Source organism: Eschrichtius robustus, chromosome 3 (genome assembly GCF_028021215.1).
Source record: "Eschrichtius robustus isolate mEscRob2 chromosome 3, mEscRob2.pri, whole genome shotgun sequence".
NCBI lineage: Eukaryota > Metazoa > Chordata > Mammalia > Artiodactyla > Eschrichtiidae > Eschrichtius > Eschrichtius robustus.
The window spans coordinates 51017950-51036445 of record NC_090826.1 but is presented as its reverse complement, the minus strand read 5'-3'; the positions used below and the strand labels follow the sequence as shown (position 1 = coordinate 51036445).

Genomic DNA, 18496 nt, shown 5'->3' with positions numbered 1-18496 from the left:
GCAGAGCAGCTGAAGCTACCTTGGCATCACAATCTTGAAAAGGACAATAGTAGCTAAGACAAATTATACTTGCAGACGGCAGCTTGGCCCTTATTCCTCCTGGCTGGGAGGAGCTGATGTGAGGTAAGGGGTTGATGAACCCTGTCTAGCATGTCTTGGGAGATTCTGGGGTGCTCTGAAAAGAAGTCCTCATGAAGGAGCATTGGTGCAAGCTTGGGAATTGGGGGAGAGAGAGTGTTTAAGAGTAACCCTGAATGCACACAGGGACTTCTACCTGTAATGTGCAGAGCTAAACAGATTAATAGGAACACCCCTGCCCAGCATTTCTACCTTAAGAATTCTGGTAACTTAAGAGCCGTGATGGGGCCAAACACAGGGTTAAGAGCTGGACTCTGAGGCCTGGGTTTGCATCTCAGCTTGGCCCCATTACTAGCTGTGTGGCCATGGATGTTTTACTTAATCTCTTTGTTCCCAAATGTCTCTATTTGTAAATGGGAAAAATTATAAGACCTACCTCAATAGAGGTAATGTGAACTGTTATGTGAACTAAATGAGGTAGTATTTGAGAAGCACTTAGAACAGTGCCTGACTCATAGCAAGTGATATCAATGCTAGTTATGGTCACTACTTAAAAAAATTAACATTCCAATATTACCATCAATCTCACTATATGTAGATTATACTAAAACCCACTCTATGAGCCTCCAAATTTATTAACCATAGAATGATTTTGGGGACAGCAATTTTCTTCTTCAAATGCTACTCTCTGACAATCTAACGTCAAGCAATTTTTTCACTATATGAGATGGATTTTCTGACTTTGGGAAACTTCTAGAAGGAAGCTTCGGTCAGTACTCTTTCTCATACACTTGAAGATTTCTAATTTTAATACTGACAACTTTGCAGCAACTTTGTTCATTGGCCTTATTCTTTGTACAGTGGGAAAAGCATCGGCTTTCCAGGCAGAGAAGCCTAGGTGATTTGGGGCAACTTCTTTAAATGGTCTGAGCCTCAGTTTCCCTGCTGTAAGAGGGATGATAACAGTACCTACATCATAGAGTGACTGAATTTTAAACATGAACGTGAAACATTCTGCGGACTGTCAAGTGCTTACACAATGTGGGCTAATGTTGTTCTTACATCCTTCTATTATCCTGAAATGTCAAAAGATGGAGAGACTATATTTTTCCTTTTTTATACATGGGAAGCTGAGGTCCAAGGTGCTTCTTTCCCTGTGCTTCTTATTTTCCAATTTTTAAAATTGTGGTAAAATATACATAACATGAAATTTACCATTTTAGCCATTTTTAAGTGTACAGTTCAGTGGCATTAAGTACATTCATATTATTGTGCAGCCGTCACCACCATCCATCCATAGAACTCTTTTCACCTTGCAAAACTAAAACGCCACCCATTAAACAATAACTCTCCCTTCTCCCCTTCTCCCTAGCCCCTGGCAACCAACATTCTATTTTCTGTCTCCATAAATTTGATTATGCCAGGTACCTCATATAAGTAGAATCATACAATATTTGTCATTTTGTGACTGGCTCTTTTCACTAACATAATATCCTCAAGGTTCATCCGTGTTGTAGCACATTTCAGAATTCCCTTCCTTTTTAAGGTTGAATAATATTCTATTGTATGCATATACCACTTTTTCTTTATCCATTCATCTGTCAGTGGACACTTGGGTTGCTTCCATGTTTTAGCTACTGTGAATAATGCTGCTATGAACATGCGTGCATAAATATCTCTTTGAGACCATGATTTCAGTTCTTCTGGGCACATACCCAGAAGTGGAATTTCTGGGTTATATGGTAATTCTATCTTACACTTTTGAGGTACCACCATACTATTTTCCACAGTGGCTGCAGCATTTTACATCCCACCAACAGTGTGCAAGGGATCCAATTTTTCCACATCCTTGTCAACACTTGTTATTTTCTGGTTTTTTGACAGTAGCCATACTAATGGGTATAAATTGGTGTCTCATTGTAGTCTTGATTTGTATTGCCCTAATGATTAGTGGTGTTGAGCATCTTTTCATGTGCTTATTGACCATCTGTACATCATTTTTGGAGAAATGTCTATTCAAGTCCTTTGTCCACTTTTGATTTAGGTTGTTGGCTTTTTGGTTATTGAGTTTTAGGAGTTCTCTGTATATGGATATTAATCCTTTATCAGATATATGATATATAAATGTTTCCTTCCATTCTTAGGTCTGTGTGGCACAGACCTAAGTAAGTGTTCTATACAGACAAGAACGTGATTTGAGTCAAGGAGATGTTGAGTGTAGCTCAGAAGGAAACTGGCTCTTTCCACTTGCAAATCTTCAGGCCGCCTGCAGATGGTGCTAGAGCATCGTGTGTGCCTCTCTCACAGCGGCTGACAGCAAGCCGCCAAGGATTCTTTTCAAAAGAACACGTGGAATCTACTCAAAGAACTTAAAAACGGACTTCCCTCAAGAGTCTTCAGAGGGTCAGTGAAGAGATGGAGAAGAATAATCTGTTTCTAATGTCAACAAAAGAGGGATGTTGCTAGCCCAGAGCTCCCACTGCCATGGGGAACTCAGTTCTCTCCATGTTCCTGCATTGAGCTCCCCCATGTAAGGGCCTGCTCCACTCACCCTGGTATTTAGAGAGGGGTTTACATTCAGAGGATTAACAGCTCAACTCCATTTGGAGACTTTCTTTAAGAAAATAAAAAGATACGGGATGGCTTTTTCCATGGACATTTCCACTCTGTTAAATGTCGATTATGCTTTGGTGGGATCAGCACCTTTGCCTGTCCATTATATAAGGTAGAATTTGCTTTTACGTCTTAACCTCAAATACTTACTAAAATGATAAAAGCCACTTGCACAGTTGTTCCTTCATCTCTAAACTCACTACCAGTGACTCAATATAGGTCCTCTTCCTCTCTCAGCTGGATTGTTGAAAAACTTTTCACCTGGTCTCTCCTACCCTTAGGGCCTCTAACGCATCCACTAAGAGGATTTTTCTAATATCTGCATCTGACCAGGTCCCACCACTGTGTAAAATTCAGTATCTCCATTTCACCAGTAGGGATGAAGTCTGAGGTCCTTAGCATGGCCTCAAAGCTCATTATGAGAGGACCCCCTCTGTTCCCCCCCAACACCCAATTTCACTCCCTGCCATCTCCCATCTCATACTTTGCATTTTAGAATTATGAGTTGTTGATCGTTTCCTGAATATACAATGCTGTTGCCATCTTTATAACTTTGCCTGTGTTATTCCTCTACTGACAAAGTGCTTTTCGGTTTTGGCCTGACAACTTCTTTTAAGCATTTAAAGTCAGCTAGACTTAACCTCCTCTCAAAAGCTTTGCCTCACTCCTACAGGGTCAAATTCTTTTCTGTTTTGGGTTACTTTGTCACCTGGTAATACTTCTATTATATAACATATCCCTTTGGCTTGAAATGATCTACTGCATAAATAAGATTGTCTTATTCCCTTCTAAATCCTGCCTAGATGCCAAAAAGCATAATGCCTTGAAGATAGCAGGCACTCAATAAATTAGTGTTTGTGAATTGGGGTTAAAACATTAATCAAAGTTATGTTGACATACTGTGTAGTATAGGGAACTATACTCAATATTTTATAATAACCTATAAAGGAAGAGAATCTGAAGAAGAATATCTCTCTCTCTCTCTCTCTCTCTCTCTATATATATATATATATAATCACTGTGCTGTATACCTGAAACTAACAGGATATTGTAAATTACTTCAATTGCATTATACTTCAATTTAAAATAAAAGTTACGTTGCAGCCCTCAAAGTCACATGATGCAAAGGGTGGAGGAACAGACAGATGCTACCGTGTGGAAGACAAAAGAGATCCCCATTTTAGAACAGAGGAGACCAGATTTACTGCTAATGACCTAGGGAAAAAAACATTGGTTTGAGAGTTCAAAAGTTTGGATTTGACCTCCAGGTCTGGCCCTATCTAGCTCCGTGATCTTGGGGAATTGAAAGTGACTTTACCTCTCTGAGACTTAGCTTTATCAACTATTAAATGAAAGGCCTGGCTTGCTGACCCCTGTGGTTTATTCCGGCTCTAAAGTTGCATGTGTCTGTTGTCCTCATTCCTCAGCACGGTGCATAGAAAACATATAAACTTACTTTTTATCCTCACGTCTAGGAAACACAACTTTCCCAACTTTGCTCATTCTTGCCATTGCCTCCTGTCAAATGGAAAACAGAACACACAGAACTAAGTTGGAAAGTTAATACCAATGTGAGGCTTGTCACAGGCAAGAACATTCTTTCCTTTTTAAAATAAATTTATTTATTTATTTTTGGCTGTGTTGGGTCTTCGTTGCTGAGCGTGGGCTTTCTCTAGTTGTGGCGAGCGGGGGCTACTCTTCGTTGCAGTGCACGGGCTTCTCATTGCAGTGGCTTCCCTTTGTTGTGGAGCACGGGTTCTAGGTGCACGGGCTTCACTAGTTGTGGCACGCCGACTCAGTAGTTGTGGCGCCGGGCTCTAGAGCGCAGGCTCAGTAGTTGTGGCACACGGGCTTAGTTGCTCTGCGGCATGTGGGATCTTCCCGGACTAGGGCTTGAACCCCTGTCCCCTGTGCTGGCAGGTGGATTCTTAACCACTGAGCCACCAGGTAAGTCCCAGCAAGAACATTCTAACTAGAATTTACTTCCCTTAAGAGATTCAGTGAGTCCATTTTTTTTTTTTTCAACTTACTTTCTCTGGTGATAAGATTAAAATCCAGTGAACATTAAAGGTTACATCTATGACCACACAGCCTGGGCTTAATAAATGGTTGCCTATTGAGACCTCCAGGGCATAAACAACCTGGAAGGCAAAGCACTTTTATTATGGCTTGCAGGGTGTGGTGGGAAGGAATTATTTCCCCTTTGCATTGCCTGGACACGAGGGCTTGAGAAGGCAACATAATCAGCCACTGAGCCCGTTGCCTGCTTAATTCACAACAGCAGTAACTGAACAGAAGCCACTTTGCACCTGTACTTTAAGATAGAATATTTAAGGCCTCTTCATTTCACTTTTAGGTCTTTTTCCAGTAGTCTCTGCAACTGTTCATACAGATGTGAGACCTCTGGGCTGAGTCTAATGGACCTGACCTCAGGACTTTCTCGTCTTCACAATGCGGTTAGCGGGCAATCAGCAAGTTGCAGTGTCTTGGTGGACACAATCAGAGTGAACAGCATCAAGATCAACCATAGATTGTGTTGGCTCCATTATATGAATGGAAAGGTCAAGTTTCCTTGGGCAGTCTCCCAATGCTATTAAGTTTATGGGAAAGTTAGGGGGAATGGAGTAAACCCAAACTTTGGATTCCAAAGACTTACCTGGGGAGATTGCAAGCAACAGCATGACAAAGCTCCTCAGAATAGGTCCTATCTTAGGAACAGCTACTGAACTCTTATTGTAAAGGATGTAGTCATTCTGAGGTCACATATGTACAACGTCTTACTCTCTCTATATATTAATTACTCAATATGTACAGACACTGTGCTAGGGATACAGATTTGCATAAGATATACTCTTTGCCCTGGAGAAACTCACACACGAGCAGAGGAGGAAAGAAATGTAAAAAGCTGACTACCACACAGAATGTGAAAGGCCCTGGGTACCTTCAAAACGTATCCAAGTGTTTCCTTGCCCATCCTTACCACCTTACTTATGATTTATTTATTTATATACACACACACACACACACACACACACACACATTTAATTATATAATTATATAAACAATATATTTATTATTTATCACTAATTCCTTTTTGACAATTCGTGTACTTACTGGTTTATGTGTTCCTTCTCTCCCTCTCCGTTCCTTGTTCTAACCAGAATGTAAGCTACAGAGTCTGGGAGCTTTGTCTATTTGCTTCTTAATCTCAGTACCTAGAATATTCATAAAATGTATTGAGCCCCTTCTATGTGCCAAGCACAGCATCTAATATATATGGAATACAGAGATGAAGAATGAATGGGTCCTTTCATCAAAGAGCTCACCACAGAATGGAAAAGACATTTACTGTGATCAAAATAGAGTGTGACAAATACTACGCTAGAAGCAGATAAACTTCTTTTCAATAGTTATTCAAGGATTAAGAAACTTGATACCTTTTCATCTGCTAATCGCTTACACATATTTCCAATCTGGCAAGGATGTCCTACCAACTCTTCCCCAAGGATGCCATGGACATTCTGAACTAGTTATCTGGTTTCCTAGCCCCCAGTGGATTTAAAAGTGCTGTTTGGGAGATCAGAGATGCTGAGAGTAGCAAGCACACTGACAGCAGAAAGAAATGGTAGCCTTATTAAGGAGGAGATTTGAAAAATTATGAAAAATTATTGAAAAGGGAATCAAGGTGAAAGGATAAGAACCAACGAAGGTCAGACTGGGGCCATTCTGCAAAAGAGTAAAAACACCTTAGTGTGGTCACTGCCGTTCCACTTAACGAGAACATTTTAAGAGCTCTGCTCACCCCAACATATGTCATAACATTTTCTTTCATAAATTAAGTTCTGATTCCCTTAAAGTTAAGCCCCATGTCTTGCTGAGATGGTCTCAGCCATCCCCATTGCCAACTTTGCCACTGGTTCTCTTGCTTTGGGATTGCTTCTTCCTTCACAGCGGTGCTCTGCTCTGCCTATTTTAGGGAGGACCCCGCCTCCTCCTGCCTCCTCTGAAGCTTGAAAATTCCCTAGGGGAATACTCCTCGGGTTGTGCTTAGGCTTCAGACTGGAGCCGACATTCCAGGACTGCCTTCATGGGTGGGATCCAGGAAACTTGTATTAGAGAAGGAGCTCCATAAATGTCACTTTCCTTCCCACTGTAACAGATGTGTGGACACAGGGCGGATAGCAGGGAATTCTTCTTTCCTTTCTTCACGTTACCTTTGCTTATTTTTAAAATAAATTATCGAGGAATAACAGTGACAGAAATTTCAAAGGTTTACAAAGAGGTTATTTTGTTTCTCAAGGAAGTACAGATTTAAATGTTAAACTTAGCTCAGGTGTTGATTCCACAGAAGGTTTTCCCTGACTCATCCCCACTACCTGCCTCTCAACTAGAATGAGCTGTTGCTCCCCCAGAAACTTGTGCTTCCATCCATCACAGCATTTATGACATGGCACCACGATCTTTTGTTAGCACATCAGCTGCCCCAACTAGACTCCTGCTCCTTAAGGCAGGAACTGTTATAATCGTTTCCACTGCCAAACCCAGCATCTGGTGTATCGTGTGCGCTCAGCGAATTGTCTACGGGATACACGTGAAAGAATGCTAAAATGGAAGTTTTGTCTGAGATCCAAAGTTGACAGATATGAGATACCAAAGTGAGCTGGAAACAGACCACCCTGAAGAATTTGAAAAAAAGGGTAGTTGAGGACCCATAAATCAACTCAAACCTTTCATCCATGTGGAAGGTCAGAAAAAGAGACGGATTTTTTTAGGAGACAGCTGTGTGTTGACTGAGCATCAGGCCTTCTAGGGGAGAGGTGAGAGTATGGCTTCGCTGACGCCACAGGGATCTGGATGTGCATCCCTGAGGGCGTGGGACACGGTGGGTTGAGTGTAGCTCCTGTCTGGAGAAGAAGCGCTGGCTGGCAGCTTCGGTGTAGCGGTGAAGGAGTGTTGCCCTGGGATCAGCCAGCACTGCCAGAACGTGTCAGACTCCAGAAGGCATGACTGTTTCCCATGAACCTGAGGTGGCCACAGGTGAGAGGGCTTCCTGGGTTGCCTTAGATCCTGTCCAGTATGGCCACCTAATGAGGCGGAGGGAGCCTGCATAAAGAAGCTTGAGGCAAACTACTGGATTTTTTTTTTTTTTTTATAAGTGTATTTATTTATTTTTGGCTGCGTTGGGTCTTCGCTGCTGCTTGCGGGCTTTCTCTAGTAGCGGCGAGCGGGGGGCTACTCTTCGTTGCGGTGCGCGGGATCCTCATCGCGGTGGATTCTCTTGTTGCAGAGCACGGGCTCTAGACACATGAGCGTCAGTAGTTGTGTCACGTGGGCTCAGTAGTTAGGGCTCGTGGGCTCAGTAGTTGTGGCTTGCAGTCTCTAGAGCGCAGGCTCAGTAGTTGTGGCGCACGGGCCTAGTTGCTCCGCGGCATGTGGGATCTTCCCGGACCAGGGCTTGAACCCGTGTCCCCTGCATTGGCAGGCGGATTCTTAACCACTGCGCCACCAAGGAAGTCCCCTACTGGATTTTTAAGGAATTAAAAGAGCAAGCAATCTACTAGAATAGAGAAGGGAAAGGACAAGGACAGGATACAGTGAGAGGTTTCCAGAAGTGGAAAGTCTCCAAAGAAAATCTACAATGGAGCCTAGCTGTAAACACCTATTAAACTTAGCATGAAGTCCATTTATGACAGTGCTGATTAAGATAAGAACTTTCCTACACCCCTGAGCTCTCTTCCCTTACACCTTCCAACCACCTCAGAAGAACAAGAAAAAAGCTAATATATACGGGAGAGAAAGTGAATGAGGAAAAAAGGAGAATCTGATCACAGCCACCTCCTCACATTTGCAACAGTCCCAGCTGGAGGAGTGAGGAGTTGCCTTACCTTTGGATAAAAAATGAAGTGGTGATTCTTATATATTCCTTGGTATTCTAATGTTTGAATTTTGGTTATGTCTCCTGACTTAAAGGGACTATAAAACTTGTATTATCTAAGTGACTTTCTACTTATCTAAGAAAGTAATGGAACTAACAGAATTTTTAATCAGGGCAGAGAGAAACTAGCTCTAGTGCACAACTGTAAAGGGACAGTGAGAGTAAAAAAATACAGCTGTTTTTCAATTCTATCTCAGAAACTGTGTTACACATGCGTCATAAACAATGGAAGAAAACATATTAAAATATTAACAGGTTCAAGAGCATGGGTGATAGCTTTTTCTATTGTTAACTTGTTTTTTCTGTCTTCTAAACTTTATACAGTGGCATATAGGGATTTGATCATTTGAAGGAAAATAAAACTGTACTGCACTCTAAAAAAAAAATTATGGGCTTCCCTGGTGGCGCAGTGGTTAAGAATCCACCTGCCAATGCAGAGGACACAGGTTCAAGCCCTGGTCCAGGAAGATCCCACGTGCTGCGGAGCAACTCAGCCCGTGCGCCACAACTACTGAGCCTGCGCTCTAGAGCCCACGAGCCACAACTACTGAAGCCCGTGTGCCTAGAGCCCGTGCTCTGCAACAAGAGAAGCCACCGCAATGAGAAGCCCGCGCACAGCAACAAAGAACAGCCCCCGCTCGCCGCAACTAGAGAAAGCCCATGCATAGCAATGAAGCCCCGATGCAGCCAAAAATAAACTAAATAAACTAAATTTATATTAAAAAAAAATTATGCTTCTACAGGCAGTCAAAATGACTTGTGCTCACTCTCCTCTCTCCTGGGACGCAGGGCTCACTAAGGGTATTTGACACAATATGGAGAATGCCCAGAGAATCAGTGCTGTCATCAGAAATAGCACTGCTGAGTTTTCCCATTTCTCCAAATAATTAACATAAAACTGAAACCTCATGAACCCACTGGCTGCAGTAAATCTGGAAATTACCATAGCACAACAATATGAATTTATTATGGAAATGCTGACATGTGCTAAATATAGTCACCCCCCACAATATATTTCTGTTCAAAGGGTTTATTTGAAGTTGGCCTCAAAATTCATACTTTTTGTCAGCAGGCAGGAGTCGGACAATCTGGATTTGTAGCACACTACCCTCTTTGGGAGTCTAGACAGCACAACGAAGACAGGGACTTTTCTCTTTCCTTTTTGCCCACACAATGAAAGCTTTTAAAAACAAAATATTTGGTAAAATCGCCTTTTAATCACTTCTTTTCTTTCTCTCTATAAGGCCGAGCTATAAATAAACCATGAAAGTTCACATTTGATTGTCACTTCTGAAAGCAAGTGTAAGAGTTTCTGTAGGAAAAAATAGGAGCCCTGTACCAAGGCCATGAAAGACTGCATTCATGGGGTTTGACCCTTTGCTGCCGTGTCAAGGCCGAGATACCAGTCCGCACACGTGGCTCACCACTTCCCTGGGAGCAGCACAGGCAGACACCAGGCCTGTGTGGGCACAGGGAACTCCCAGCTCTCACGTGGTAACGGCCTGGCTTGGGAGCCACCAAAGGGCTTTAGGCTACACTGGGTGAGGTACCCAGGGAAGTTAGGTTCAAGAAAGAAAGGAGCTCTTTACCCGTGGAGAAGATGGGGATTCCACGAGTGGCAGACACAGGAACGTTGGCAATCTGGGGAGCAGGCGATCTGATACCTTCTCTCCCACCCAGTGGAAGGGGAACAATGGCCTTAAGACTTTGGGAAGGCTGGCAGGCAATCTAGACCAAGGCACCAAAGGGCACTCAATGCAAGCTTGGCCATGTCCAGAGTCACGGTCTACAGGGAAGAATAACCAGGACCGGGCCTGGTGGGACCTATACTGCGAACTCCCTGAAGGTAGGAGCCATGTTACTGAGGGTCTCATGCTTAACACGGTCCTAGCACTTACAGCTGCTTGGTTAATGTTTGCTGAGCTGCTGAATGAAAGGGTGATGACTTTCACGACAGAGGCAATGGAAGATCATCTAACGGTGTTTCTAAAATGGCATACATGTGCTCCAAGGAGTGCTGGAGATGATCTGTTAAGATTCCAGAAGAAAATATTGGAAGTGCCATTTATATGACTTTTAGTCTAAAGAAATTAATTCAAGTTTAATATGCAGATTGTCACCAGATCCATCAGTTGGTCCACACATCAGACAGTCATGAGTGAGTAAGATGTGTGAGGTGTCCTAAGGGAAGGGTGAGAGCTCTACAACACCAGGGATGACAGCATGGCACTCCATTCTATGTCCCCAGTTTCCAGGGCTTTGCTACACATCATCATTTACATGTTCCAGGTTGGTAGGTTTCTAGGTATTATCTAATTTTATTTAAATAAACCCTCACAAAATGGGCAAGCAGCTGAGAAAGATTCAACCAATGGATTAAAGGCAATGGTGATAACTCAGATTCAAGGAAACAAAAAAATGATGATACTTTTACTAACTTGGTGCTAGCTCTTTGTATTGTAAGGTAAAAACAATGAAGATCTAGTCAGATAAGACAAGAATTGGGAAAAAAATCAAAATTATCCAGAATACTGTTTGTTGTCCATCATCAGATGAACGGATAAAGAAGATGCTTTATACACACACACACATACATACACACACTGGAATATTACTCAGCCATAAAAAAAGAATGCAATTGTGCCATTTGCAGCAATGTAGATGGACCTAGAGAATATTATGCTTAGTGAAATAAGTCAGATAGAGAAAGACAAATACTCTATGATATCACTTATATGTGGAATCTAAAAAATAATACAAATGAATGTATATGTAGAACAGAGACAGACTCACAGACATAGAGAACAAACTAGTGGGTACCAGTGGGGAGAGGGAAGGGAGGGTGGGCAAGATGGGGGTAGGCGATTAAGAGAAAGAAACTACCATATATAAAATAGATAAGCAACAAGCATGTATTCTACAGCACAGGGAAGCACAGCCATTATCTTGTAATAACTCTTAATGGAGTATAATCTGTAAAAATACTGAATCACTATGCTGTACACTTGAAACTAATATAATATAGTAAATCAACTATATGTCAATTAAAAAGAAGAAAAGCAAAGACTACTGTTTGAGATATAAATATAGAGACATATTCAAAATCGTTTAGAAATCATCAATAATCATTTTTAAAAAATCATTAAAAACTCACCTGGTCATAAACAGTGTACCTTTAGATATTGCATAATGTTACTATGATGACCTCACTATAAAATAACATTTTATTTCAGCGATATTTCAGCTGTTTTATAGTGTAAATAATCTACAAGCACAGTAGAGTATGTATATGCTTTTTTGTAAATAAGTTTGCATGCATTTAGCATGTAAGCTCAAAATTTTAACTGATGGAGTACATGATCCAAAAAACAAGGCATCCATTGGCCCAGCAACCAACTTCCATGGCTGTTGCTAGGTTACTGGTTCAGCCAACATTTCGCAGGTGCTTACTCTGTGCTGTTGCACTGTCCAAATTGCTTTATGTACATGACCCTTTAAATTCTCAAAACGACTTTATGACACAGGTATCATCATCTATCCCCACTTTATCAACAAAGAAGTGAACAGAGTATGAGGAATTTGCCCAAGGTCAGAAAGCGAATATGCAGTAAAGCCAGAATTCAGACTCCAGGCCTTTGCTTAACCCTACACTCAGACCCAACATTCCTGTCCTCTCTGCAATGCGAAAAAGCCTGATGCTTGCGTTCCCCGGGCTTGCATTCAAATCACACTTCTGCTGCTTACTAGTTGTGCCATCTCCTTGGGTGAGAATGAGTGTGTGTGCATGTGTGAGACACACCAATACAGTGCACTGTACCTTTTTTCAGAGGTGCTGACACATAGTTCTGAAATACATGAATCTGCCTTCTTGAGGAGCTCTGACTCATTTTACTGGAACAACAAGTTGACATGTTAATGTGTGGGCTGAGGCACATGATCCCTCCGTAGAAAAACAAAGTATAGCAATGTGATTTTCCTCCAACAAGCATTAAGAAATGGCTAGTTGTTCTGCTATTTGTTTTGTTTTGTTCTGTTTTTCTTTTGACACAGTCATCGTTTGACCTGCACCTGGTCTTCTGTGTAACCTCCATGACAACAATGTCAATTGAGAAGCAGGAAGGGGTTAGAGAAAGGAAAGAGTGGGGTAGGTCTTCATTACTAATCATGACATGAAGACTCACACCTCATTTATAATTTTAAATACGTGGTATCAATCTACGTACCTACCGACGCATCCACATCCACACACATACATATATCTTATTTATTAGGGTGTTGATTACATGGGTGTACACATTTATCAAACTTCATCAAACTGTACACTTAAGATCTGTGAATTTCACTTTATGTACACTGTACCTCAATTTAAAAGAATGTAAAAGAAAAAACACTGTGTATGTTATAAGTATGTGTTGGTATATTTATATTTTATTTTCCATTATAGAATGCCTACAAAATGGAAATAAAAATTTTCAAATGCCTGTTTCTCCAATATGCACTCTAAAATACACCTTGGATTAGTCTCTTGATCATAAAGGAGGGGTAGGGGTGTGGCGCTCTCCAATTTTGCAGGAAATGGAGATGCTAGTGGAAAGGTATCAGGTTGTAGAGATAAATAGGCTTGGGATCATATCTGGGCCCTGCTACTTACCAGATGTGTGAACTCAGCCTCAGTGTTCCCATCTATAAAGTGGAAATAATAGTATCTACTCATAGCTTTGTTGAAAATTCAAGTACCCCAATCTCTGACCCACATCCTAACTGGTACCCTAACAACAGTCACGACCAGTCAGAGTGAGTTTTCAGAAAGACACTCCGACTATCACGAACTGCCAGAGTTTGAAGTCAGGCTTTACCACTTGCTGCATTATCATGGACAAATGACTTAACTTCTTTATGCCTGTTTCCTCATCTAAAAATGGGGATAAGAACAGTATGCCTCTAGTAGGACTGTTTTGAGGACCACGTGAGTTATTTCAGGCAAAGCACTTAGAATAGTGCAGCACATAGTAAATGCTCCATAAACTTTACATATTTATTATTCCATTAGCATGCAAGCTCCATGCGGCCAGGGGTTTTTATTTGATTCATTCCCTGCACTAAGAACTGTGCCTGGCCAGAATAGGTGATCTATAAGTATTTGTTGGATGGGACGGACTTCCCTGGTGGTCCAGTGGTTAAGACTTTGCACTCCCAATGCAGGGAGCACGGGTTCGATCCCTGGTTGGGGAACTGAGATCCCACATGCCACACGGCACAGACAAAAAAAAAAAAAAATTGTTGGATGGATCATCGAATGAAGTAAATTAGATTTTGTTTCTCTGAGCTATTTTTACCCACAATACTTCTGACACCAAATATGTGTGTTCCTCACACCAATCAATTCTCCAACTCTGCAGACACCAAGTGGTGTCCTACAATTCAGTTCAATTCTGACACTAACTACCCGGAGTTAGTGTCACTTGAGGTGAAGGGCTCAGTCCTACAAGACTGCCCCCACTTCAGATGCCAGTTACAAGTCACTGGGCCTCCTGTACTTCTGACTGACCAGCTATAAATTGGGGGTTCCCATGACCAGCCCTTCCACCTCAGGTTTGCTAGAAAGGCTCACAGAACTCAGGAGAACGGTTCACTTGCTATGCCCAGTTTATTATAAAGGATACAACTCTGGAACAGCCAAATGGAAGAGATGCATAGGGCAAAGTATAATGGAGGTGGGTGGGAGGTGGGCAGAGCTTCCATGCTTTCTCTGGGGCACACCACGTGAAGCTCTCCAAACCTTGTCGTTTAGGGGTTTTTATGGAGGTTTCATTTACGTAGGTACAATTAAGTAAATCATTAGCCATTGGTGATTAGCTGAATCTCCAGCCCCCTCCCCTACTTGGAGGTCAGGAAGTGAGGCTCAAAGTTCCAACCCTCTAATCATGCCTTGGTCTTGCTGGTGACCAACCCCTGTGTTGATGGTTATCTAGGGGTCCCCAGTCATCTCATTAGTATACAAAAGACACTCTTCACTCCAGATTCCCAGGGGTTCAGAAGCTGTGTGCCAGGTCAAGGACAGAGGTCAAATATTTATTTTTTTGTTATATCATAGCTCTCCTCACTCCTGAAAATTGTAATGGATGCTTTTTGAAGGAAATTTCATAAGATGTCCTAGAACTGCAAGGTCGAACTTGGGTGGATGTCTCCAACCTCACCTCAGGTCTTGCTCACTGTGCTGGCTGTGTTGCAAACGCAATGGCTATGGTGCTGTTGACTGAACGTGGCAAGTTTGCCCCTGCTGGGGGCCTTCCTGCCTCTTTCAGGAGTGCGCTTCTGGATCTTAGACTGTCTGGCTTTTTCATATGACTTAGGTCCTCTGCAAATATAATCTCAAAGAGACTGACTTGGGCCACTCTTGGCTGAAACAGTCTACTTCTGCTGAACACCCTCTACCACATGATCCTATTTTCTTGTCTTCATAACCCTTCATAGCACCTAGCATGGCCTGAAATTATATTAATTTATCTGCATCCTTGGTTACTGTCTACTTCTTCCTTTGGCTCTCACCTCTACTCCTCCCTCATGAACCTAAGCTCTGTGAAATCAGGGTCCTTGGCTTTCTTATTCATTGATGTGTCCGTAGCTTTTAGCAGGACATTAGCTAAAGGTTAGTTGAAAGTGTACACTTATTAAATGTCTATTTTGGTCAGGCACTGTGTATCTATATCTTGCCTCATTTGATGCTAACAAACATTCTGTAATGAAGGTCTTATTATCTAAATTTATAATGAGGAAACAGAGGCTCAGAGAAGTTAAGTGACTTTCCTAAGCTAGTAAATGGCTTAGCTAGGATTTGAAACTTGCTTTAACTCATGAATAAGACCAGGCCTAATCCTTGAGGAGCTCACAGTCAATAGACAGATCTTCAGCATCAGTTCATGACAATTTATCTTGCTCTGATGACTTTAGGGCCCTGTAAAACCCTAAAAGCTTGCTTTCTCCACCATCAAAGACAACTTCAATTATAGTCATGACATTGTGCTTACAAAGGCAGGAAGATGGATTCAGTGATGTATGGAAAGATTGTTCATATTAACTTTTGAAGCAAACAAAACTATTGCCAGCTGTATGACCTTGAGTAAGACCCTTCCCCTTCCTGGGACTCACTTTCCTTATCAGCAAAATAAAGGGGTTGGATTAGATTATTTCTAAAGTCTTTGCCAGCTCTGCAATCTGTTGGTTCCATGTACATGTCTTTTTTTGATTAACTCTCAGTTGACAAATGAGCCAGTTACTCTCAATGGTACATTTTATTAGTTTTTTTTTTTTTTTTTAAACTAGGTTCACTGTAAGAGGGAATATACCCACCGTGTTTCCCCAGCAAGGTACAGCTTCATTCCAACTCAGTCATGCAAGCATGGCAGAGGGGTGAGGTTCCACAATAGGTAAGGCTACCTACCACTGTGATATTTTGAAGTGTGGTCCTAATACTTGGCCTGACTGCTAAGGAGTTGGGTCCTAAAATGAATAGTTGAACGACTACTCATCTTACTTACATGAGTTTGACTTGGCTTTTATGGGTTTTCTCAAAGCCAAAATATCAAGCTTCTTACTAAAAGCATTAGATTATACACTTCAAGACTGCAAGCTATCACCCATCTAATAATCTGTTATTGACTGAAAAAGAAATGGTCCTACTAATATTTCTGGCTGAGAATATAAGGTAATGTAGTGAGCTATAAAAATAATACTAATAACAATAACTCAACAACAACAATAATAATGGCAGCTAACATTTATTGAGTACTTACTACGGCCCAGTATTGTACTGAACACTTTACCTACTTCATATCCCCAGTTGAAAGGTGAGGAGACACACAGTTTTGGAATTCTATTCTTAACCATTCACTGTGGGACAAAGGCTTTGGTGATATAGAGACCATAATTCAAATCCTAGCTCTGCCACTTAACACTCTGAGTCTCAATTTTAAAAATGGGAATCTTAATACCTATTTTATTGGTCTATTGTTATGGAATAAATGACTAAAACTATAGTTGTTGTTACTACTACTACTACTATTTACCCATCAACTGAAACAAAGCTTATTTTCCCAGAAACTTTATTAAAAGTAAGAGTTACCATGTAGTACTTGGGTATATGTTTCAGGTTGGTGGGGTAGGTGGGCTGGGGAAGGTGGTGGGTGTCAATATTCTCATGGCTCCTTACAGATGATTACTCCTCCATCTGCAAGCAAAAAAACTTACTCTGAAGTTTATCCCACCTAATGATAGAGATATAATCATACTTAGCTCCCCTGCATCTCAGTGCTGTCATCATCAGCCTCTTGCTGCTGTTAAATGAGGCTAAGGCTTAGATCTGAGTCTCTCTATCCATCTGGAGGTTTGTCATCATCATGTAAGACTTCAGCATCTGTTTACAAGACCCATCCAGTGTTTGAGTCTTGTGTTTTCAAAGTGTTTCCAATATTCTAATTGCCACTTTCTGACTTCAATTGCCCATTAATCCAATTCTCTCGCTTGCCCCATCATTCCTATCAAATGTCCCCCTCCACCTCATGGTTATTTCCAGAATCTCAATTCCTTCCTTGTCTTTCAATCCATATACCTCTTCTGACTCTGATTTCTTCCATATATAGGGGTGAGTCCTTCATCTATTAAATGAAACACATCGATCAATAGGAATCACCACTAATTCTCTTTTAGTTGCCAAATTCAACTGGTGCCTCTAATCCACAAAATTCTTTAGCCAGGATATGCTTCATTTATGACTGCAGGGGAGAAACTTTGTTTAGGATGGAGTGGGCCAGCAGGAGACTGCAACTCGAGAAAACGCAACATCTTGAAAGCTCTCAGGGTCCGAACACCTTGGAAACTCACACTTCTTGCTTCAACGTTAATTCTGTATTGGGAAGATTCTTTGGCCAGCAGATCGGGAAACATAATTGGCAGCAAAGAATCAAAATGTGATGGTATTAACATTTCCTTATGTTCCAAGTGTGATGGGTTTATTTTATTTTACTCTGATGCAAAACCAAAGATTCCACTACTGCACAGAGACCAATATATTCCAGGGTAATGAAAAAGTGGTGTGGGACATGCAGGACATAATGACTGAGCTTCAAGGGATGTTGGGTAGTCACTAATCAATTTCTCTGTGTTTAGGCTGATAAATAACCAAATTATCTAAGACACAGGGTATCTATCCATCTATCCTGCCCTCCATACTCCTTAAAGCTCCCTGTTTTGGATCTCCAACTCTCCTAGACTAGAGCCACATTAGAAGTAGGGCATGCATGCACTGGTCTAGCCTTTGGGGCCGGCCTCAGACTGGTTTATGGTGCAGAAGTGCCTTTGGCTAAGCCAGAATGCATTTCTAACCAACGTCAGGAGGAAAAAGACAAGCAGAGAGGTTGAGTCTGAAACCAGGAGTTGGGGAGGCCAAAGATGGCACCAAAGCACCAAAAGCATGAGAAAGGCTGGAGGGAAACTGGGAAGGAAGGAGGGAGCAGAGGTCAGACAGAGTGGGGGGAAAGCATGGAAGGCAAGTCCAGGATAAATCATCGTAGTGTCCTTTTAAGTTGGTTTATAATCTTTTTTTGTGTTCCCAAAGCTCCCTGGTTTCCCTCTATCTCAGTACTTAGCACACAGTAGGATAAATGTCTGTTTACTTATATGCCTCTTTCACTAGACGGTGAGAGCTCAGAGGATAGAGGTCATTAATTTTATCAGTATTCCCAGCAATTGATATAATGTGACTTTTCAATAAATAGTGTTGAGAGAATGAAAGAACGAATGAGTAGATGGATCAATGAATTAATGAGTGATTGAATGAATGAATGAATAAATCAGGGGTAGGATATCTGTATA

General features: G+C 41.6%; 1 protein-coding gene across 10 annotated transcripts in view; it reads right to left on the bottom strand.

Moving 5' to 3' along the window:
* The window catches only part of FGGY (FGGY carbohydrate kinase domain containing), a 415080-nt gene that overhangs the window by 895 nt on the left and 395689 nt on the right, over nucleotides 1-18496 (bottom strand). For 9 of the 10 annotated variants that reach the window (XM_068539986.1, XM_068539983.1, XM_068539982.1 and 6 more), the window contains one exon: nucleotides 4148-4209. In XM_068539986.1, the coding sequence (XP_068396087.1) occupies nucleotides 4148-4209 (62 nt within the window). Of the gene's footprint in view, nucleotides 1-4147; nucleotides 4210-16771; nucleotides 16854-18496 lie in introns of those variants that run through there. The other variant, XM_068539989.1, reaches the window with a different exon arrangement.